Source organism: Siphateles boraxobius, unplaced genomic scaffold (assembly GCF_051911475.1).
Source record: "Siphateles boraxobius isolate OS27281-9 unplaced genomic scaffold, OSU_SipBor_1 8, whole genome shotgun sequence".
NCBI lineage: Eukaryota > Metazoa > Chordata > Actinopteri > Cypriniformes > Leuciscidae > Siphateles > Siphateles boraxobius.
Window position 1 is genome coordinate 21,474,837 of NW_027509208.1, and position 23,942 is coordinate 21,498,778.

The window sequence follows — 23,942 nt, forward strand, 5'->3', positions numbered from 1 at the left end:
CTATTTTTTATTGTTCTTGAATAAAATATTGTGACAAAATATACCGTACTATAATCAAAACCTTTTCTAATCTTGATAAAACACTTATCGTTGGAAAGGTCTGAGACTCAAGGTTGCATGTTTGGTGATTGTTTTGAGACAGGAGAATGCATCAACAACAAACAAAAAAATCAATGGAATGTGGCTGTCACCCGGTGGCTATTTTTGGTACAACGCTTAACATCTCATGGGAACTTCAATTTTTGTGATATCAACTTCAAATTTGGACAACAACTTGGTTAGACATATGGCTTTGGTTTTATAGCCATTTGTAGTTGACAAATTATTTAGTAATAAAAATATAATAAAAAAACTAAAATGTAGCAATAATCTGCTCAGTGTCTTCTTTAAAAAGAGACCAACTTTAGGTCTGTATTCCAAAGCATTCATGAATTAAAAACATTTCAGTTTGGACAGTGTATTTTCACATCTATGATCAACAATTAAGGGGTTAAATTTCATCCTGCAATTTTATCATTTTCATAGACTAGCTGTAAAGGCACAACAATATCTCAAATTATTAGCATGCCATTGGTGGAATAGAAAATGGAAATTTAAAAATATACGCAAGCGCACAAGTGCAATTTACCATCTTAACACATATAACAAACACTGGCCCAAAGTATTGTATCTAATAAAAAAATAATAAAAAAAGACATTTACAGGATTTACATCAAAATACAGTTGAGTTTTATATTATGCGCAGTATTTGACATTAACAACAAAATATATGTGACGCATTTAACCGTCCATTTTAAAAGTATATAGTATAGGCTACTGGTGACCTGTGACACAACCCACCAGCTCTAGTGTATATTGTGTATTGCTAAAACTAAATGACCCCTCAGAGATGAATAAAGTTGTATTGCTTTCCATTTACTTCAAGGTCCACAGCAACACTAGTTGATCCTATATATTAACCAACTATAGAGTCAGGACTTAAAGTAATTCACAGAATGAGACAGAGCAGGCGGTCGATATCAACTTTAATGAAAATCACGAGGTTCGTAAAAGAGGAACAGCTCGGCGTTCACTGAAGCTAAACATGAACAGACACGCTGGAGTCCAGTTCTAGTATATATGCACATAATGCAGACCGTACCCTCTGACCACAGACCTAATGAAGATCTCACTGTTCAGTTTATTGGCACATTCAAGGGTGAGGTAAGGAGAAATGTTAAGTGCTTTTCTCTTGTCATCGTAAAGGCATGGGGGTGTCGATTTTCAGGACTACTGTAAACAAATCAAACAAAATGAATACATAAAACATGAACTTAACAAAAAACTAAAACAAAAAAAACGATAGTCGTTTTAAAATGGCAAAGTCTTTTTGACTGTGTGGTTCTTTAGTGCAGTAATACATTAGAAAACAGTAATATGTTTGATATGCCTATTGCACATTGTTGGCATAAAAGAGTATGCCATATATGAAAAATGTTAAGTTTTAACCTGGACAGAACTAAGAGGAGATCCAGTTTTAAGGATTTTTTTCTTTTTGTTTAAGCCTCTGTGGACTTTCTCTTTCATGCATGTCAAAGCATAAACTCTAATTCGGTGGAGATAATCATTAGCAAAGGGTGCAGTTCAAATATGCAGTAGATTTCAGTGTCTATCATGCGATTGTAGAGGAGAAAAAAAGTTGAGGGAACATGACCGGAAATGTCTTTAAAGGAATAGTTCACCCAAAAATAGCAATTCTGTCATCATTCTCTCCAATGAGATTCCAAACCCATATGACTTCCTTTCTTCAATGTAAGACAAATGGATAATTTCTTAAAGGAATTGTTCACCCTCCCCCCAAAAAATGTAATTATGTCATCATTTACTCACCCATATGTTGTTCCAAAACTGTACAAGTTTCTTTCTTCTGTTGAAATAAAAAGAATATATTTTGAAGAATGTTGGTAACCAGACAGTTGACAACTTGATGGTAGCCATTGACTTCCATAGTAGGAAAACAAATATATTATGAAAGTCAATGGTTACCATCAACTGTCTGGTTACCAAAATTCTTCAAAATATATTATTTTGTGTTCAACAGAAGAAAGAAACTCATACAGGTTTGTAACAACATAAGGGTGGGTGGATGATGATAGAGAAACTTTCAGTTGTGGGTGAACTATCCCTTTAAGAATGTTCTGTATTATGAATTAAGAATATTAAGAATATACAACATGTTTGGGGAATACCAGATTCAATTTCAGTCTGTTCACATTACATTCAAAGGAATGGGAATATTTTCACTTTTATGAAACTTTATAGTGCTGTTTGAAACATAAAATCTTCAGTCTTCAAAGTTATTATCGTTAGCTAAAACTAAAACCATTAAAAAAAAAACGTTTTGTTACTTAATAAAATAAGAGACAACAGAAATAAAATAAAAGCATTTCTCATTTTCACTTTAACAACGCACTAAATGAACTAAAATGAACTAAAGTTGTAGTTTTAGTAAATTTTAAACGAAAATTTACAAAACCTGTATAGAATTAAAAAAAAAGAAACTAATAAAAATGACAAAAAACAAACAACAAAATTACTAAAAGTTTAACTAAAATTTAAATGAAACCAGAAAATATTACAAAAGTATATCAGTCATACCAAAATAACACTGGTCTCCATTCATTGTAATAGCATGGAAAAAAGCGACTAGTACAATTCTTCAAAATATCTCCTTTTGTAGTCACATGGATTTGGAACAACATGAGGGTGAATGTATAATGATGTGGCTATGTGCACTGCTTCCATCGACTATCAACTCAATATTTGGCCACTTTTAGGAGAGATGCAGATTATTTTTTTATCATCTAAATGAAGTAAACATACGAGCAATGCTTAATTTATAAAAACATCTTAAAAAGTATAATCGTAAGGCCAATAAATAGATCACATCAGATGCATTCCTCAAACCCTTTTGATTGTGAACCTCCAAATTCAGCAGATTCTTGTCAGTCATACCATCCAACCACAAGTTAAGTTAATACAGATCAGTCAATATGAAGAGTTTGCAACTTTGGGAAGCTTCAAGGTGTGAATTGTCCAAGCTGAAACAAGTAGGATCATTGTCATCATTTCATCGATCGAGGTTAAGAACAATCCTAGTTTGCGGGTGTAGGGGAGAGAGTAAGTCTCCATGGGTGTGCTTCTAAAATTAAGGAGAAACAAGGCAAGGATCCCTGACGCACAGTGAACAAGGTCTGCTTAACTAAATTAAGGAAGTGATCAAGGGTGCGAAGAGTTCATATGTGTGTGTGTGTGTGTGTTATGATTCAGGGTTGTCCTCTGTCATGTCATCCGCTTCATTCGGCCTGTACATAAACGTTAGCAGAAACAGAGCCACATCGTGTGAGCACCAATAAGCCGTGTGTGACGTCACCGCTGACCAATAGCGGCTCTCCACCAGGCCCTCCCTCAGCTCAAAGTCGATGCGTTTCTCAAGCTCCACTGAAAAACAGTCAAAAGAAGGACAGGTGTTAGAGGTCTGATGAATTTCTCTGCACAAGCGAATTTACAAATCATCAAAGATCTTTATGGAAGCCGTTTCTGCCTCAGAGTAAAAAAATATTTCGCGCGACTGCGACTTTGTCGTCACTTTATATCAAACAATTTGACTTTATACCACACATTGTGACTTTATAGTTAGAAAATTATAACTGTATCTCTCCAAATTGGGACTATGGACCCTACCATACACCCGGTGCAATGCGACGCCAGGCGTGACGCAAGTGTTTTTTGCTAGTTTCAGCCCGATGTTGTTATCCTTTTTTTCATTATGTCCTTCGCCACGTTGTTTAAATAGCAAATGCATTTGCACCTATTTGTGCACCCATGGGCGTGCTGGTCTGAAAGCGAGGCGTGTTCAGGTGCATTGTTGGCACATTGCTATTTTGAGGCAACTAAATAGACTGCGCCGTTGACCAACTAAAGCCTAGTCTAAAATCAATGGCGCAATTTATTTATTTTTTGTTATTTAAAGAGTGCGTTAGTTATGTACTCCTATAGGCGGGTCCACATCGCACGTTCACTTTGTCCCGTAGATGGTCTGCTCGTGCGCAAGGTTAAAGCCGTTTCCTGGCTAGAGAAGCGGTACGTTTTTTTGCATACAAATTCCGCCATGTAAATAGCGAATCCGCCATGGCGCGAGAGCAACTGGCTTTTAAAGGGAATGGGAGATGAGACTCTGGTTGGTTTATTGCACGTTACACCCAAAACACACACATTACTCATTAAGAGAATAGGGACATACCATTTAGACCATGCACCGGGCACGCTGACCATTTTTCCCTGCGTTAAATTAGCAAAAGTGGATTCGGACAAGCCCTAAGTGCACTTGCGCCGTACGCATTAGACAATGCGCTTAGATCGTTAAAATAGGGCCCTATATCTTGCAGTGTGATGTTATAGCTAACAATTGCGATTTGCAAGTGCAACTGTTCTTCGTAATTGCGACTTTATATCTTATAATAGTTATTTTTCCATCCAAAGATTCAAATTCAAATTTAACAAAATTGTAATAAAACATTTGCAAATAAAGAACCATTTCCATCCCATGTGTTAAGGAGTACAAAATTGTCACTTCCTGGGAAATAGGTGCAAAAAATCTGTAATAAAATAAAATACTTCCGTCTCAGAGCTTCGCGTTATCTTGCGTTTAGTTGCCTGATGTTTAGGAACGCAATCGTGTGACACAATTCTGGAAGGTAACTGCATCGAACTATTTTGATGACAGACTTTGGCTCAGGCATTTCAGAATGACCAAACCAACATTTGAGATGCTGTGCGATGAAATTGGTCCACTGGTTATTCCAGTTATCCAATTACATCCAATGCTGAGGCAAAGTCATGGCAGTTTTTTGTTGCGCATCAAGAAATGTATTTTCTTTTATGATTGTTTCCATCATTAATGCGCTTCCATCATAGTTAATGTACTTCCATCATAGTTAATGCGCATATATTCTTATCAGATAAAAAAATATCCGCCTCAATTGAGCGCACAGGGTTTTTTTTATGCACATTTTTAGAATGTATGCTCATTTTGGTGTTTCCATCCAGCATTTAAGTGGATGGTAATATAGCTAATGTGACTTTATTTCTTAGAATTGAGACTTTATAACTTCAACTTGTGAATTTATATATTAAAATGTGACAGTAACTCCATATTGTACATTTTTGAACATGATTTGATATCTAGCAATTGTGATTTTGTTTCTGGCAACTGTGACTTTATATCTTACAATTTTATATCCGCAACATAATTTCACATCTCGCAATATGTTTTTCATAATTGCGACTTTATATCTCAAACTGTCTCTTTATATCTGGCAATGTGACTATATTTCATGACTTTGTTTCTTATAATTGCAGCTTTATTTCTTGAAATTGTGAGTTTATTTTATAAAATGGGGCTGTATATTTAAATTGACTTTATATCTTGCAACGAGATTTAAAATTTTGCATTACGTGATTACAACTTTATATCTGACAATTCGACTTTACTTCTTACTTTAAACTATCTTACAATTAGCCTTTTTTCATTTTTTATTTAGAGTCAGAAACAGGCTTTCATTTTTATAAAAAAGTTATCAATAAAAGCTATCGTTATCATTAAGATATTAAATCAGCAGTGCACAATTTCTGAGCCACTTACAGGAGGAGTTATCCATAATGACAGAGGCCGATTGCGACATGCTAGTGTCTCCTGCCTTCTCCTCGATTTTCTCCTCAATCTTCTCCTCTGGTTTAATGTCTAACTCCACAGATCTGCCCTCTTCCCCTTTCTCACATGCCCCACCTTCTGAGTCTGATGGCTCCTCCTCCACACCCCCCACCTGTCCACTCGAGCGAGAAAATCTGGAGAACAGGATACCACCGATGCCTTTACCTATACTTGCCGCTCCTGTGGAAAAATACACATGTATGTACTGTAGTTACGGTTACATTTTAAAGGCATATTCACACCAAAAGTGATAACTATAATTGAATTGAATATTTTTTTTTGTCATTGTATACTTGAATACAACAAAATTAATAATGCTACTTTACTGTTGCATTGCCACTCAAATGCAAAAAAACAAGTACAGAGTTTTTTTGGATTATAGAAAATGATTTCTTAGACACCCCAGTCTGCAGGACCTGCCGGTCAACTGTGAGCACAAAAGGGGGCAATACCAGCAACCTGTTCACCCACCTCCGTGTCCATCACAGATTCCTGCAGATTTCGCCACTATACAGAGAGTAAGTTGCGATTATTTTGCTAGTTCAGAAACAAAAAATGTTACATTAACCTGTTAACTGATGACGCCTCTCTGTGTTTTGTTATATTTACATCCCTTGAGGCTTTTAGTCCAAAAGTGTGCTAATTCGGATAAAAAACTTATGGATTATTATATGTTTACTTGAAATAGATTTAGCCAAAATAGGGTGATATGAGCATTATGGAATGCTAAACTCTCACATGTAATTTGTTTCATTCATACTCAACACTGGAGGGCAGACTTGCACAGAAAGTCCACAGGTGAGAAACGCAGCGAAGTATTAAACTTTTGACATTCCAGTCAATGGACAAAGACATTCAACTATCGCTTTAGCTGAATAAAATGCAGTTAGAGACATCTTGACTTATTAAACATGAAGAGAATTAACACACTATTGTGACTATGGAATATGGTTTATCTGTGTTCTTCATGCCATCTTGATTATTGTCCTAAGGATAATGTATGTAATGCAATGCTAATAGGCATAGTCTTTATCACTGTATAGAATACTATACAATAATAATTTCGGCCTTAAATAAAAATAGCATGGTCTTAAAAATGTTCCATAAATCTCAGAATGGTATCATTTATTGAATTAATTCTTACGATATTACTGACAACAAGCTCCCAAATGTTTTATTTTAAATTAGTTTACAATATTTGAAGTCTGGAGGCTTCATAAACTTTGTATTTTAATTTGGGAATACCATTTCTTGTATTTGAGTTCTAAATGGGGACTCAAGTCAACAGGTTAAGGTATTAGTTGTGATGTAAAACTTATTAATAATGAACTTGTCTCTCTCCTGGTTATTTCTTAGGCAGTTTCAAAGAAGCCAGAGAAAGCCAGAGTCTCATTGTTGTAATTGTTGTATGCAATGGGCAATGCAACAGTAGAGTGTTGTATTCATTTACTGGCTAAATAAAAGAAAGCAAAACACAAAATAAACAAAGTAAAGATGAATTTGACTAATAACATTGTTGTTTTTTCCCCTAAGGTTTCTATAGATATTGTTACCGTGAATTATTTTGACCTCAATAACCGTGGTGTGAAAAATCTGATAATGTGATAGGCCTGATTGCACATAATGGTTATTTCCCATATGTAAATTCAAGACTCTCAAGAGCATTTAGTGGAACTATGGCTCTGGGGTAAAAACTTTTTTTAAGTCTGTTTGTCCGTGATTTTACTGTCCTGTGGCGACCAGGGTTGAAGGGGTCCCTAATGATGTTATGGCTTTCCTGCGGGAGCTGTACAGATGTTCCAAGGAGGGGAGAGGGCAGCCCATAATATTCTGGGCAGAGGTGACGACCCTCTGAATTGCTTTCCTCTCCGCTACAGTGCAGCTACTAAACCCCACACAAATACAGTATTTTAGTATGGTCTCTATGGAGCATCGGTAAAAAGACACAAGCAGATTTTCAGTCAGATGGTTCTTCCAGAGTATCCTCAGGAGGTAAAATCTCTGCTGTGCCTTCCTTATCTGTGCTGTGGTATTGGCACTCCACTCAACGTGGACGCCCAGATACGAGTAAGGGCTGAATGATTGATTTATTCCTCCTGTAGTCTATGATCAGCTCTTTGGTCTTGGTGGTGTTAAGGACCAAGTTATTGTCTGTACACCACACAGAAAGCCGCTCCACCTCGTCCCGATATTAAGACTCATCCCACCCCCATGATGCATCCCACAACAGTGATATCCTCAGCAAACTTGATGATGGCGTTGCTGGAGTGTGCAGGGATGCAGTCTTGAGTATAGAGGGTGTAGAGTAGGGGGCTCAGCACACATCCCTGAGGAGAGCCAGGGTTAAGACTGAGGAGATCTAAGGGCCTACCCTGACCCTCTGGGAGCAATCCGATAAGAAGTCCTTTATCCAGAGGCAGATGGAGTGGGATAGTCCTAAATCTGCCAACTTGGTCACCAGTCTGGGGGAGGATGGTATTAAATGTGGAGATTACGCCCAGAAACAGCAGCCTAACTTCCTGCTCCAGGAGGATCAGAGCAGTGTGAAGAGCTGTGGCTATGGCATCCTCTGTAGATGGATCTGCTCTGTATGCAAACTGATTTGTGTCGAATATGGGTGGAAGGCAGGGGATGATATACAGTACAATAATAGGTGTCAATGCCACTGGGCGGTAATCATTTAGGGACAGATTTATTAACAGCTTGCGCCAACGCAAACCCTCTTTTGGCGTTAAAAAACTACTGTCAGGATTTGCTGAAGACACACAGTGAAAAATTTGTGCTGAAAAGGCATAGACAGGGTTATTTTTGCGGCTGACCTTATTGCATATGCATTTATAGCAGTTTCCCTTTCAGGGGCAAAATTCACAAGAGGAAAGGCTTTTAACGGTAGGCTTTTTTTGCAGTGGGTCTAAGTGACGACTTCAGACAGGGTGGAATGGTAGACCAGAACAGAGACTGGTTGAAGATCTTAGTAGAAAAACCCCGCTAGCTGGTCTGCGCAGTCCTTCAGAGCCCGTCCAGTGATGACATCTTCCTCGGATTCACCGCCCTTAGTGTGTGCCTCACCTCTTGCTCCTCCACGATGAAGATGTGGCTACTGTGAGCTGTTGGGTGTAATGTGGCTGCCTCAGGACACTCCAGCTCAAAACAGGCAAAGAAATGGTTCAACTCCTCCGCCACTCATGCATCACTGTAAGCAACTGAGAGGTTGCTGGACATGTGGTCAACGTTAACGCGTTAACTTGTGCAATTCATTCAAAATCTTTTACATGTTAAAATAATTTAACGCAAATAAATGTCTGGAGCATGTGAAATTGCGTCACGCAGTTAGATGATCTTAGAAGTCGGGAGTTTATCACATTAAGCATCTACAATGGAACAAGCACCTGTTAACCTGGTAGGTGGAAATTTCTATCCTTACCTTTTAATTCCGATTTCGCTTCTATGTTTGCGATCAGATCATTTTAAGCCGCTAAACTAGGGGAAAGTTGCATTGATCCAGTAAGCAAATTGATTCAAACAATCAGTCCAAAACATTCGGATGCCTGAAATGTATGAATTATATGGACTTCTTATATCACTTGTTTATTTGTAAGTATTTTTCTTGGAAAGACACCTACATTTACCATGAAAAAAAGCTTGAAGAAAATTCAGTGTTGAAGATAAAATTAACGTGTTAAACAAGATAAATGGTCTATGCTTAACTTTATGATTAGTGAACGCTAATCTTCATTTTAGAGTAAGCTATATTTTGAAATTATACAGAAATAATGGTAACACTTTTATTTCGATAGTCAACTTCAGACATTCTACTAACTATAAGTAACTTTGCAACTAGATGTCAACTAATAGTCATTAGAGTATTAGTAGACTGCCTGCTTAATATCTGCTAACACTTTATTTTGATGGTCCCCCAACAGACATTCTACTGATAGGCAACTACAAGTCAACTTATTCTACTAACCCAAACCCTAACACCTAACCATAACCTACCAGTCTACTACAGTCTACTACAGCCTACTAATACTCTAACGAGAGTTACTTGACATGTAGTTGAAAAGTTACTTATAGTTAGTAGAATGTCTAAAGTGGACTATCGAAATAAAAGTGTAACCGAAATAATAATTTACTATTGCACTTTATAGGTTTTTTTTTACACTTTAAAATACACTTATTATATATATATATATATATATATATATATATATATATATATATATATATATATATATATATATATTGAAGATTTATTATTGGTAAGGGTGTGTCTAAATCTCCAGTTGTTTGTGACACTTGCTAATTGCTTTCTATTGATCCGATGCTTTGCTGAGTTGTTTCTGTCTATCGCTTTCCACATTTAAATCAAAAGGTTTAAACTGCAGATGCTCAGTAATTGAAGGCAGACCACCATTATCTCGATATTTGGGAACCGCAATTACTACTCCAAGATCACACACTATACATCCTGCACTCCCTGCAACTGTTTTACACTTCCAGTCATCTTTAACGATCTTCCTCTCCATCTCACCCATGATGCTGGCCTTGCCCAGGTTGGTAATAGACTCGCCGTAGTGTCTGCGGGGCTGTGGAGGGGAGGTGCATGGGCTCGGGAGGCTCTCCGTATCGGACACATAAGCACTTTCCTTTGACGGATTCAGTAGAGTGGGACGGATCTGGTCATACGGTGTGGGGGTGGTGGTGTTGTACCTAAAAAAATTTTTTTTATTTAAATCTATGTTTACACGTACGTACGTATATACAAAAAATTCATTTTTATTGATAAAAATACTCCTTTGTGATTATCAGTGTAAAATAAAAGGAAAAAAATAAGTTGATTAAAATATTTTCTAAAATTAAAATTTAGGTAAGCATTATTTTACTCACCAGTGAATCTGGACAGGTGATATATTGCTGTAATGCTTCAGGATGAGAGGCTCCAACCTGTATGCCTGCAGGAAACCATTTGTTTTTATTTAGATGTTATTCATATTTTCATATTTAGATGTTATTCATATTTTCTGACTGCTATTATACACCTTTAATTACAAAAAAGTATTAATGCACTGCATTAAACTGTTTAATCAAAGCAATGAAATAACATGACTGTAAAAGAAAATAAATGCATAACGTTTAAACTAACATCTATATATTTTGCCGTTTTTCCCTCTTTTTTTCTCTCTCCTTTATTTGTACTCGTGTGTATATTTATATATATATGCCACTAATTGGTCTCTTACCATGTATAAACACCTATGTTTTGTTAATAAAAAAATAAATACACTAAAATGTTTAAATCTTATATAATTTCATACATTACATAAACAATTATGAATAAAACAGCATCATGTACGGTCCTTCTCAAAAAATTAGCATATTGTGATAAAGTTCATTATTTTCCACAATGTAATGATAAAAATTAAACTTTCATATATTTTAGATTCATTGCACACCAACTGAAATATTTCAGGTCTTTTATTGTTTTAATACTGATGATTTTGGCATACAGCTCATGAAAACCCAAAATTCCTATCTCAAAAAATTAGCATATTTCATACGACCAATAAAAGAAGTGTTTTTAATACAAAAAAAAAAGTCAACCTTCAAATAATTATGTTCAGTTATGCACTCAATAGTCAATACTTGGTCGGGAATCCTTTTGCAGAAATGACTGCTTCAATGCGGCGTGGCATGGAGGCAATCAGCCTGTGGCACTGCTGAGGTGTTATGGAGGCCCAGGATGCTTCGATAGCGGCCTTAAGCTCATCCAGAGTGTTGGGTCTTGCGTCTCTCAACTTTCTCTTCACAATATCCCACAGATTCTCTATGGGGTTCAGGTCAGGAGAGTTGGCAGGCCAATTGAGCACAGTAATACCATGGTCAGTAAACCATTTACCAGTGGTTTTGGCACTGTGAGCAGGTGCCAGGTCGTGCTGAAAAATGAAATCTTCATCTCCATAAAGCTTTTCAGCAGATGGAAGCATGAAGTGCTCCAAAATCTCCTGATAGCTAGCTGCATTGACCCTGCCCTTGATAAAACACAGTGGACCAACACCAGCAGCTGACATGGCACCCCAGACCATCACTGACTGTGGGTACTTGACACTGGACTTCAGGCATTTTGGCATTTCCTTCTCCCCAGTCTTCCTCCAGACTCTGGCACCTTGATTTCCGAATGACATGCAAAACTGAGCAACAGTCCAGTGCTGCTTCTCTGTAGCCCAGGTCAGGCGCTTCTGCCGCTGTTTCTGGTTCAAAAGTGGCTTGACCTGGGGAATGCGGCACCTGAAGCCCATTTCCTGCACACGCCAGTGCACGGTCGCTCTGGATGTTTCTACTCCAGACTCAGTCCACTGCTTCCGCAGGTCCCCCAAGGTCTGGAATCGGTCCTTCTCCACAATCTTCCTCAGGGTCCGGTCACCTCTTCTCGTTGGGCAGCGTTTTTTTGCCACACTTTTTCCTTCCCACAGACTTCCCACTGAGGTGCCTTGATACAGCACTCTGGGAACAGCCTATTTGTTCAGAAATTTCTTTCTGTGTCTTACCCTCTTGCTTGAGGGTGTCAATGATGGCCTTCTGGACAGCAGTCAGGTCGGCAGTCTTACCCATGATTGCGGTTTTGAGTAATGAAACAGGCTGGGAGTTTTTAAAAGCCTCAAGAATCTTTTGCAGGTATTTAGAGTTAATTAGTTGATTCAGATGATTAGGTTAATAGCTTGTTTAGAGACCCTTTTCATGATATGCTAATTTTTTGAGACAGGAATTTCTGGTTTTCATGAGCTGTATGCCAAAATCATCAGTATTAAAACAATAAAAGACCTGAAATATTTCAGTTGGTGTGCAATGAATCTAAAATATATGAAAATTTAATTTTTATCATTACATTATGGAAAATAATGAACTTTATCACAATATGCTAATTTTTTGAGAAGGACCTGTATGTAAAGAATAGTTTAATACAAAAAGTACAAATAGTTTAATACAAAGTCTCGAATTTCGAAAAAAAATTATATGCTGAACAGATTTAGGCTTTTATTCACATATGAATATTCATCGACTCATCGACATAAGTTATGATAAATGGAAGCTCAAGCATGTTTGCTTGACGTGCAAGAACCAATCAGGTTCATTCTCGTGCGTTACGTAGCACGTTTGAGTTTCAGCAAGAAACAATGAGGTTCATTCTCGTGCGTTACGCAGCACGTTTGAGCTTCTGCAAGAACCAATGACGTTCATTCTTATGTTACGAAGCACGTTTAAGCGTCTGCAAGAACAAATGAGGTTCATTCGCATTTTATGCAGCACGTTTGAGCTTCAGCAAGAACCAATGAGGTTCATTCTCATGTTACGCAGCACATTTGAGCTTCAGCAAGAACCAATGGCCCAGTCCCAATTCACCTACTTATACTACAACCTAAAAGTATGTACTCTTCTTGTGAAGAAAAAGTACATACTTTTGAGTGTGTAGCAAAATAGTAGGCAAGCTTCGGGACATACTATCACATCATCTTTAACGGACAGATCTGTTGCGTGCATGCTGTCACCTTAAACTGCCCTGTCAATCATCTTGTCACAGTTCAAATCCTCCATTCAATCTAATTTGATTTTCCTACCGTTTCGGATAGCACGTTCATCTGCCAGTCATGAGTCTTTCATGCGGAGACTCTCCTCATGTGTTTGCAATTTGAATACAATGATGCATTTAAAAGGTAATGGCTAAACGTATCTTTACAAAAGTTCACAATGCTGCTGCAGATGCAATATAATGTAAACAACGTTGAATAAATAAATTTTCGTCAGGTTAGATACTGATAATTAATCACTCAAAACCCTTTATTTTAAACCTCTCTACATAACCGTACATAACCACCGGACTCGCGCATCCTCCATGTCTGTAGTTTTTTTTTAACACTTTTCACTCATGTTTGTAGTTCTAACCGAATCTTCGTCCAACGCGCAATGGGTTATGGGGAATATTAGCCGTTAGAGCGTGCATCCATCTGCACTTCGGATTCTGACCGGAAATAGTAGACCATCCGGGTTTCTTTAGAACACTAATTTCAACATACTACGATTTGGGACATACTAATTATATTTTCGAATACTATTTAGGACGGAGAGTATGCGAATTGGGACTGGGCCAATGAGGTTCATTCTCGTGTGTTACGCAGCACGTTTGAGCTTCAGCAAAAACCAATGAGGTTAATGCTCGTGTTACGCAGCACATTTGAGCTTCAGCAAGAACCAATGAGGTTCATTCTCGTGTGTTACGCAGCACGTTTGAGCTTCAGCAAGAACCAATGCGGTTCATTCTTGTGTGTTACGCAGCCCGTTTGAGCTCCAGCAAGAACCAATTTGGTTCTTTCTTGTGTTGCGCAGCACGTTTGGGCTTCAGCAAGAACCAATGAGGTTAATTCTCATTTTACACAGCACATTTGAGCTTCAGCAAGAACCAATGAGGTTCATTCTAGTGTTACGCAAGTGTTTGAGCTTCAACATTAATAATAATTTGTTAAATTCATATAGTGCTTTTCTGGGTACTCAAAGCGCTTTACATGAAGGGTGATTCTCCTCAACCACCACCAATGTGCAGCATCCACCTGGACGATGCGACGGCAGCCATATTGCGCCAGAACGCCCACCACATACCAGCTTACTGGTGGAGAGGAGACCGTGATGAAGCCAATCAGTATATGGGGATGATTAGGAGGCCATGATTGACAGAGGCCAAGGGGCAAGAACCAATGAGGTTCATACTCATATTACGCAGCACGTTAGGGCTTCAACAAGAACCGATGAGGTTCATTCTAGTGTTACGCACTACGCAGCATGTTTGAGCTTCAGCAAGAACCACTGAGGTTTGTCCTCAAGCATCAAGCAGGTTTAGTTTATCTTCTTGTTTATGTTTGCTGATCAATGTTTATATGTGAATAAAAGCCTAAATTAAATCTGTTCATCTTATAAAGCGATTAAGTCTCTTAAAGACTTAATCACTTCTTGACTAAATCTCTTTTAGGGTGAACTAACCCTTTAACATTAACCAATATTAATAAATGCTGTAGAAGTATTGTTCATTGTTAGTTCAAATTAACTAATATCAAGAAATGAAACCTTATTGTAAAGTTTTACCAATCATTTTACTTCTAAGAACTTTTTTTTTTTAAATGGGCTCATAATATATATATGGACCTGTACTGAGAAATCTGATCCTAGGCTATCTTTATACTCCAAAAACCATCACTCACTACAGGATCAGTGGGATGGAAGATGTTAAAAAGCCGCTGGCAGATATATTTAGGTAGGATGTTGTCTTGCGTTCCGTCGGCTCCAGGGCGGACACCTCGCAAAGCCAAGAACACAGCCAGAGGAGATCCCATGCAGAAGAAGTTCTCCACCTACAACCCCAAATCACATGGTTTATTACATGAAACTTACACAAACAGATGGTGGGAAGGAGAAGAGAAGGTTATTTATACTAACATACCTTGAATTTCAGGACTGGAGAGGGTCTTGAGGATGAGGTTTGGACATGCTGAAGCTTATCTTCCAAATCCCTCATTCTGCAAATGAATATTAAATTAGATTTTTGGAGAGGAACAGTACACGCACTAGATTAACAGAGGGATTGTCATTATGGAGTAGAGTGCACACAAAACTAAAAACCTTTAAATAATACATAACCCTTTGAATGCATCGGAAACAACATGAGAGCAGTAAAATCAATGCAACTGGCAACTGAACAAATTGATCAAATGGATAATACATTAAGAACTAACAGAAAAAAGATTGTAAAAGATAATCTTTCGAAATGTTAGTGTATCGTACAGCTGAAATTAAAGTTTAAATAACAATAACAACTAGACTTTTACATTTCTGAAGAAAACAAGAGTGGTGTTAGCCTGTGCAAAACCTGGCGGCCACAATGCAAGAGTGGATGGTTATTATACATTGATAAACAGATCCTAAGGCAGGGCAGGGAAACTCTGGCCTGCAACATTGACTTTCCTGCAGAGTTTAGCTCTAACCAACAAACACACCTGAAAAAGCTAATCAAGGGCTGGGTCTCAAAGCTTAAAAATACTGCCTTCGGAGGGTGCATTCTAAGGTAGGAAGGCATCAAGGCACGTCCGAATCCAACGTTAGCTTCACTTCCTGTCTCCTGAGATACGTCATCTAATCTTTGATATCCAACAATCCTGTGCGTTCCATTCTATGATAGTTAAGCTAAAACACAAAGGTGGCGTCTGAACGTTGCATTTGCTTGTCAGTTTGCGTGTAAATGTACATTTTGATCATTATCAATTTTGATGTTATCTCTAGGCAAAAAATATTTGCTTAGTTATCATCAAAGCTCTCTCTGTTTAGCTCTAGATCATTCAACCATAACGCTGCCTCAGAAGCCTGTCTGAAATCACTTTCGTGAGGTAGCTTCGTGTGCAAACGCTGCCTGCGAAGTCAGTGCCTGATAGGACGGAGAGGCAACAAGTCAGCTGCCTAAGATTTCGGACGCAGCCAGGGTCTTCGGAAATACTAGAAAGCTAAAGGAGGTGGGTTTGATCAGGGTTGGAGCAAAAACTCTGAAAGAAAGTGAATATTGAGGGTCAGAGTTGGCCAGCCTTGTGCTCTGAGTGGAAGTTAGCATGTTGCTATGTAGTCGCTACAATGTTTGTAGTGATTGTTAGTGTGTTGCTAGTGTGCTCTGGGTGGATGTTAGCATGTTGATACTGTGTACTGAGTGGTTGTTGGTTACTTGCTAGTGTGTTCTCGGTGGATGTTAGTGTGTTGATGTGTTCTGAGTGGTTGTGGGCATAGACATCATATAGATAGACGCCCTATCGACCGCTACTGCCTATTGGCGCGGACGAGCCGTGGGGCCGCCATCTTAAACCGGTCAGCCGCTCCGCTCAGTGTAATCTGTTTGGCAGGTGCAATGAGCTGCCATCGCATTTAATTAATCATATCTCACTGAATACCGAACTGATTTTCACGCGGGTTTTTTTGCTGCAAAGGTCATACACGTAGCTACGATACAGGACACATTGAATATTTTGTTCACAAAATACAACTAATAGTGCGGTAATGTTAAATGTTAAATCTTGCTTGTGTAAATCTTACCGCATTTCTTGCGCCACAGCGGCCAATAGGGCATCTAGTCTCTATTTGATATCTATGGTTGTGGGTTACTTGCAGGGATTTGCATCTCCATAGCGGAGGCCGATGCGATACGCATCTCGATGCATAGCCAACGATACGATACATTAAAGATACATATAAGCAGCTACCGATGCGATGCAATCCGATTCACTACTATTACGATGCGGTGCGATCCGATTTCGATTCGATTCAACGCGATGCAATTCAATGTAATACGATGCAATGGAAAAAAAATATGATGCTATGCAATTCAATATGGTATAGATAGTTACCTTTTATTTCTTTTATTCAGACATACAGCAAATCACAAAGTAGCTTAAATACCATCTGACTTTTAACGCATGGCTCTTTCATCTTTTTTCACAAAACCAAAAGATTAAATAAAAGCAGGTGCTGTTTTAACATAAACAAATGTATATTCAAATACAATATTCAAATGTAAAAAAAAAAATATATATAGATATGTTAGAAACGATGATTCAAATGTCAACTTGTATCCGATGCACAGTACTGTGTTCTGAGTGGTTGTTGGGTTACTTGCTAGTGTGTTCTAGGTGGATGTTAGCATGTTACCAGTGTTCTGGCTGATTGCTTTGCGATTGCTGAGAGGTTGTTAGTGTCTTATAAGATGTCTTTCTAAATGCATTTTGCCATGCTACAGGCACCTACAGCTGAACATACTGTGAATACCAGAGCGCTTTCTCCCTGCAGATTTTTCAGTATTTACATATGACGCATTTCTCTTGAATAACTGACTTAGCGATGCTAAGCATTTGTGAATTAATCTTTCTTTTGAGTCGGTTGTCTCTTTCCAATAAGTTGGCCGAACAGGTTTGCAAAACAGTCTGAATTGATTCGCATCCAGTGTCTCACTGAATCATCTAAAGCGTTTTCTCAGTCAGTAAAATAGACAGTATTGAGAACACCAAAAACAAACAGCAACTGATAAAGTGAATGTTCACCTACAATCAATTGAATATAAAGGCTACTTTTCACACTGAAAGTGTTTTTGTGTCCCCCCGTGCTGTTTTTCTGAACATATGAACATGTACTAGACGGATGTCTGGGACCATTTTGTTGCTTTTTCCATTTTTGCGTTTCAAAATATTTAAAATGAGTGTCATTGATAATTTAGCCTGAAGAGTCTCAAGACTTATAAAAGTGCACAATAGTTACATAAATACTAGAGTGCACAATAGTTACATAAATACTAGAGTGCACAATAGTTACATAAATACTAGACATTAGCAGAGTTGCATTTTTAATGAGCATATATTGAATTGTTGAACTTTTTAGTGTTGTTTTTCCATGTAGAAATCCTGCAGGCACCACTATGCTAGAGTGTTCTGCATGGTTGCTTACATCCTTTACTTAATTTCATGGGAGTGTAGAGTGTAACTATAATTAGTCGTAAACCTTAAGCATGTCATACGAAGATCCTCCAGTAGCTGACGCTCTTGTCTGCTTACATCAGCCTCCATGACATCTGCCACGTCTTCGTGAACAAAGCGCACAGGGTCCCACCCTGTCATGATGTCAAAGGTGATGACACAGCCGAGTGAATGGGAGACGATGGACACCTTTCCTTTCTCTGCAAATTCTGGGTTGCGCTCGCAGAAGAGCATGTAGAGTCGGTTCAACTCTTTGGTCAGACCCCGGGTGATCTGAGGATGCAAGTGCAGAGAGCGTGAAACGAACAAGTGTGACACTTTATTTGTGCACTAGAAAAGAGTGGGACAGAGTGTGCGTCTGTGTATGAGTGGGACGTTTTAATAATCTTGTCTTACTAAAACATCTTTTAAGCTATAAAGTATACTCTTTTGATGTGCTTTCACATCAGGAGCACGAATATGATTCTTTAGAAATCTTGTTTATGGGTTAGAGAGCTGAAAAAAAGAGCACAATGAATGAAAGAGTAGAGAACTATAGATGTAAATCACCTCATCCCTGTACAAAGGGCTTGTGTAGTACATAATGTCCATTGCACTGCTGTTCAGCATGTCTCTCAAACCTCGCACTTTGTCTGGAGTAATGGAGTCCACGGTGTCTGAAAAAGTAGACTTTATCATAAATAAACCCTAATCATGTCTAACACTGATAATAGTTTTCAAACATAATGCACTTTATATTATTTATCATTGTCCATAGGCAATACCTCCATCAAGGGCGAGTTTAGATCGCCATTCCACAGGAAGGAACTCAACGTGTTCATTTGTTCGGTCAGAAAAGTGCTTCTCCTCCATCTTGCGGGCAGCATCACGCATCCTAAACCGTCAATGAAATGCATCAGTTTCAGGACTAGATGTTTTTTGCAGACTCAGCTGTGTGATTTGTGGACTTACATGCTTGTATTTCTAATGATCCGCCCCTGATCCATCTTTTGGCCAATCCCATGCACCACAAAGACTATGTGCGTTGTTTCAGGGGGCGTGTCCTCAAGAGTCGCCTCCTCCACGTAACCTCGGTGGAGACGCGTCCCACTACTGGAGGCTAACCAGACATGCTAAATTGATAACCATGCACTTTATTTTATCTTTAGTTTTAACAGTGACTTCCCTTGTGAAAAAAGAAGTGCACTTAACGGTATTGAATTGATTTTTTTAAACTATACTTGCAGATAATATAATAATAATTCATTCAAATTAGAGGCCATTTAAGTGTACTTTAAAGGGATTTTAAAATGTGCACTTTGTAATAATATTGAATTAAAAGTTTTGAAGTGTACTGCTTTTTCACAAGGGTAAGTTCCCCCAATTTGAAAATTCTGTCATCATTTACCTCATGTCGTTCCAAAACCATTAGACCATCGTTCATGTTCAAAACACAAATAAGTATATTATTAATGAAATCTAAGAGATTTCTGTCCCTCATTGACAGTCTATGCAACTACCACTTTGACTCTTCAGAAAGTTCATAAAGAGATTGTTAAACTAATCCATATGAATCGAGAGATTTAGTCCAGATTTTCAGTTGACAAAAGATCGCTTTATATGATTAACAGATTTCATTTAGGCTTTTATTCACACATAAACATTGATCAGTGAACATAAAGAGAGGCTTAATCGAACCTGCTTGATGCGTGAGAACAAACCTCTTGCAGAAGCTCAAACGTGCTGCGTAACACAAGAATGAGCCTCATTGGTTCTTGCTGAAGTTTGAACGTGCTGCATAACACGAGAATGAACCTCACTGGTTCTTGCTGAAGCTCAAATGTGTTGTGTAACGATAATGAATCTGTTCATCATATAAAGCGATTGTGTTTCTCCAGAACTTTTGGACTAAACTGCTCAATTCATGTGGGTTAGTTTTATAATCTTTTTAAGAACTTTTTGAAGGGTCAAACTGCTAGCTGCGTAGCTATCAGTCGAGGGACGGAAAGCTCTCAGATTTCATGAAAACATCTTAATTTGTGTTTCGAAGAAGAACGAAAGTCTTACGGGTTTGGAAGGACATTGAGGGTGAGTAATTAATGACATCATTTTCATTTTTGGCTAAACCTTTAAAGACCACATAAAGTGTAAATGTTTTTATTTTACTTTTAGTCCATGTCTATTTGTTTTGAAATCATGTGTATGCTAGTGTACTCCAATAATTTACTAAGCAGATCCATGAATTAAAAAGTTAATGTATGTCTCTTCATTTCATGTGAGAGAAAATACTCAAAATAATGATGACTCACAATTTATGTCCAATCGAATGCACGACCCCCCCACAAGTAATAGACTAGCAAGTAGTGAATCGTGTGCTGAATCTACACTTTTATATGGCAGAAATAGTACAAGTCAATAGTATGCCAGTATGTTATTTCGAGTTTAGCCATTTAGCCTATTTAATAAATTGGGTCTTCGGTATGTCCTAGCCAAGAAAATACAATACAAAACTTAACATAGAACACTGAACTCATCAAGCTATTTAATGAAGTCTACAAGTAAACAACAGCACTGAGAAAGTACTTAATAATCAAGGGTGCTACAAACCTTTTGAGAACCCCAGTTTCTGAGTGACAGTTCGTGCAATCTTAGAGGTGGTGGCATCGCTGTAAAGGTACACTTCATCCACACTGTACCAGTCGACATGGCTACGGCTCAGTTTCAGGCTGTGAATGGCTGAGTGAATTAAGGGCAGAAGTCAAACAGGTCTGTGTCAAATTACCTGACTGTTAAGCAATCTTAAGTGGTCCAACTAGATCAGTTCATTTCAATTAAGGGTCGTTTTAAGTATTTGCAAACACAACTGAAAATCGATACCAGTACACAAGTCAGTTTAACTTAGTTCAAATGTGTTATGAGACAAACAGGATGTCTGGGTTTGGGATGTAGCTCATTTATGACTGTGTCTCTGGGTCAGCTGAACTAAGCTTCAATGTTAGGTTGATCTTTTTTGTGTGCTCGACCCCTAGTACAAAGCCTCCCAAACCCTGAGTCCTATTGCTACCATGGTCTGTTACCATCTTTGCTGTCCACCGTGATGGCCACCGCTTCCGTGTCGAAGGTGTCTTTCATCTGCTGGCCTCGGAAACGGGCCAGGTGGTCCAGTTCAATGAGGTCACTCTCCTCTTCCTCCAGAGGCAACCAGGTACCGTCCGTGAACCACTGGCCTCTCATGACCGGGATGTGGTCCTGTTCTGTAAAGACAAGCAGTCCGAATTGTTGTCCTAAAGCAACAATTCATCTGACTTAAGCACACTGTACGTTTTTGGTTTACAATAGTTTTTCCTAAAGAGTTTCTGTTGTCGTGGGGCAAAATCACGAGTCTTTGCTCACCTAGCGTGTCATGTTTACAGATGGCGATTTTAACGGTCTTTGCGATGAAGCTTAGCCTCAGACAAATTTTAGCTGCAAAAGACGAGAGAGCGAGCGCCTCGGATAAAGACGTCCGTCTAGCGAGTATTTATATTGAAAAACAATGGAAGAGTAACGCAGTGGAATGTAAAAAATACGTGTTCTGTGTGAACGACCCCTTAGATAATACCTATAATGTGTTTTTTGCTGAAAGCCACATTCGAACATTGACGTAAAATCTGCCACAATTCATCTTACAGGGTCAAGTTTGGATATGGAGATTATGCTTAAATATGGTTTGAGAGCTAGGCTACTGCAAACATTTTTGGTAAAAAAAAAAGACTTAAATTTTAGTTTTTGTTTCTCACCAGTGCTGGGTATAATAAATCACTAATTAATCTAATCACTTTAAATTACTACTTTTCCCTTGAAAAGGTAAAGGAATTACTCTTACATTTTCAGTAATTTAATTACAGTTAGCCTACTTCTTTAAATACGGTATAGACTACAACAAGTCTTAAAAATGTAAGGTTAAAATGTATGTTTTAATGTAACCTTCTCCCTTTACACACTCTGGTCAGTTTAAGAATAATTTATGCAGTTGAATATTGTTTATTAGAAAGAATCAAAAGTGCAGTTTCATGTCTATCGTTTCATTGTTTAACTAAAGCAATTGGTAATACGTAATCCAATACTTTTTAGAGAGAGTAATCAAACTGTTGATGATGTAATTAGTTGCTTAGTAGCAAGATAAATTAGTAACTTGCCAAAAATAAATAAATTAGTAACTTGCCCAACAATGTTTCTTAAACTATTGATTGGCTTCAAATTTGGAATACACTATTTATATTACTTTTAAGATACTTTTATGCCGCTTTGTTAGCCTCAAGTATGATGTAGGCCTACTGTCGTTGTATGTATAAGAACTAGCCTTTCGGCAAAACCTCTCCTTGTTTTCCAAACACCATATAACAAATATGTTTAAATTAGGGCATCTTGTTTGTTTTCTTTAATGTAACGTTAATAAGCTTGTAAAAACACTCACGGTTCCAGTATACAGGATAACAGTCTTTCCCTTTAATGTCCACCTCGTAGAGTCCTCCACGGACACACACTGCCTCCACATTGATGCTGTCCGACTCCAGCTCCGTCTCGTCCGTTGAGCAGCATCCCGCATCCGAGCTCTCGGGTCCCGGTGCCGATGCTGCCGCCGCCGCGGACTGTCTCCGGACCGCCGGTGCTTCACATTCTGACGGAGACTCGAATAAATCCTCTGGTTCTTCACTGGCATCCCTCCGTTTGACCTCGTTCGGGTTAAGCTCGCAGAATTTGCGATAAGCCAACTCAATTTTCAGAGAATCGTGTCCAACAAACGGTTTCCAGGTCCTCTTGTCCTCTTTGTAGAACCAGCGCAACTCTTCGGGTCCGAGTTCTGTTACAACTTCCCCGCGGTGCCGCGAGCTGGTGGAGCGGTTGCGCTTTTTCGTGGTGATGTTCCCGTCGCTCTCGCTGTAGTTCAGGTCGCTGGGGATGTCGAGGTAATCCGAGTCCGGATCAGAACCGAGACGGCCATGATAGACGGGGAAACCCTCTTCCACCAGGCCTAGAATCAGTTCGCGTTGGCCTAGGGGCAGCGGTAGATGCACGTCTATGCCCGGCTGTACCGCATTCATCCCGCCGTGTATCGCGTCGCCCGTGAGCTCATCAAAGCAAGACGAATACGAATCATCCATCCGTCCCCATTCATTCCCGCTGACATTTTCCCTGCTTTCCGAACAACTCAAAGACGTTTTGTCCTGACAAGCGCTCATCGCTGTCAACGCTTTCTGGAAAACAGCAAACGGGGCGATTTCAGCACCGGTCAGCTGATTAAAATAACAACAAATCTAACGATGTCAAAACCTCTCCTTCCTCCGGCGCGACCAAAGCGACCAGCATCTGTACAGATGCGTCAATCACAAACGCCGAACCTGAAAAGCCATTGATTAAAAGCGAATTCACTCTTACAGTCCTCAACTTATAGGGTGGACACGCCAACCTGTTCACTTTCCATTAATATGTCGACTGTATTTCTCCCCGTGGAGCCCCCTGCTCTGTAGCGACGTCCGATGAGTGAACGAATCTTTCTGTTGAATCGGATCTAAATGTTCACGGTTCAGTTAGAACGAGTGGTCATCTGTCCGAGCGGTTCTCGAGTCTATTGACCGTTCAACCGTGACTGTTTTCGAAACATATCATTTTTTTTTGTCACAGCT

The 23,942-nt window shown here is 38.7% G+C and overlaps 1 protein-coding gene across 1 annotated transcript; it reads right to left on the bottom strand.

Annotated features, from left to right (window-relative positions):
• Positions 1–1,008: 1,008 nt before the first annotated feature.
• Positions 1,009–23,829, bottom strand: ddhd1b (DDHD domain containing 1b). The gene is made up of 13 exons (XM_077220781.1): positions 22,733–23,829; positions 21,354–21,530; positions 20,884–21,012; positions 19,249–19,396; positions 19,062–19,171; positions 18,847–18,953; positions 18,323–18,570; positions 15,237–15,312; positions 14,998–15,147; positions 10,640–10,704; positions 10,284–10,462; positions 5,684–5,932; positions 1,009–3,480 (listed from the first exon to the last, which is right to left on the bottom strand). Exons 1-13 carry the CDS (start codon positions 23,496–23,498, stop codon positions 3,299–3,301), a joined length of 2,586 nt encoding a protein of 861 aa, XP_077076896.1. The 5' UTR covers positions 23,499–23,829; the 3' UTR covers positions 1,009–3,298.
• Positions 23,830–23,942: the final 113 nt, after the last annotated feature.

Bases quoted from the DNA above. Each gene is read 5' to 3' on its own strand.
- ddhd1b (XM_077220781.1), bottom strand. From the start codon at position 23,498: ATGAGCGCTTGTCAGGACAAAACGTCTTTGAGTTGTTCGGAAAGCAGG. The intron at 19,397-20,883 runs GTTTGTAGCACC...ATGTCTGGTTAG, and splicing joins GAAACTGGGGTTCTCAAAAG to CCTCCAGTAGTGGGACGCGT. The intron at 19,172-19,248 runs GTAAGTCCACAA...TTGACGGTTTAG, and splicing joins ATCATTAGAAATACAAGCAT to GATGCGTGATGCTGCCCGCA.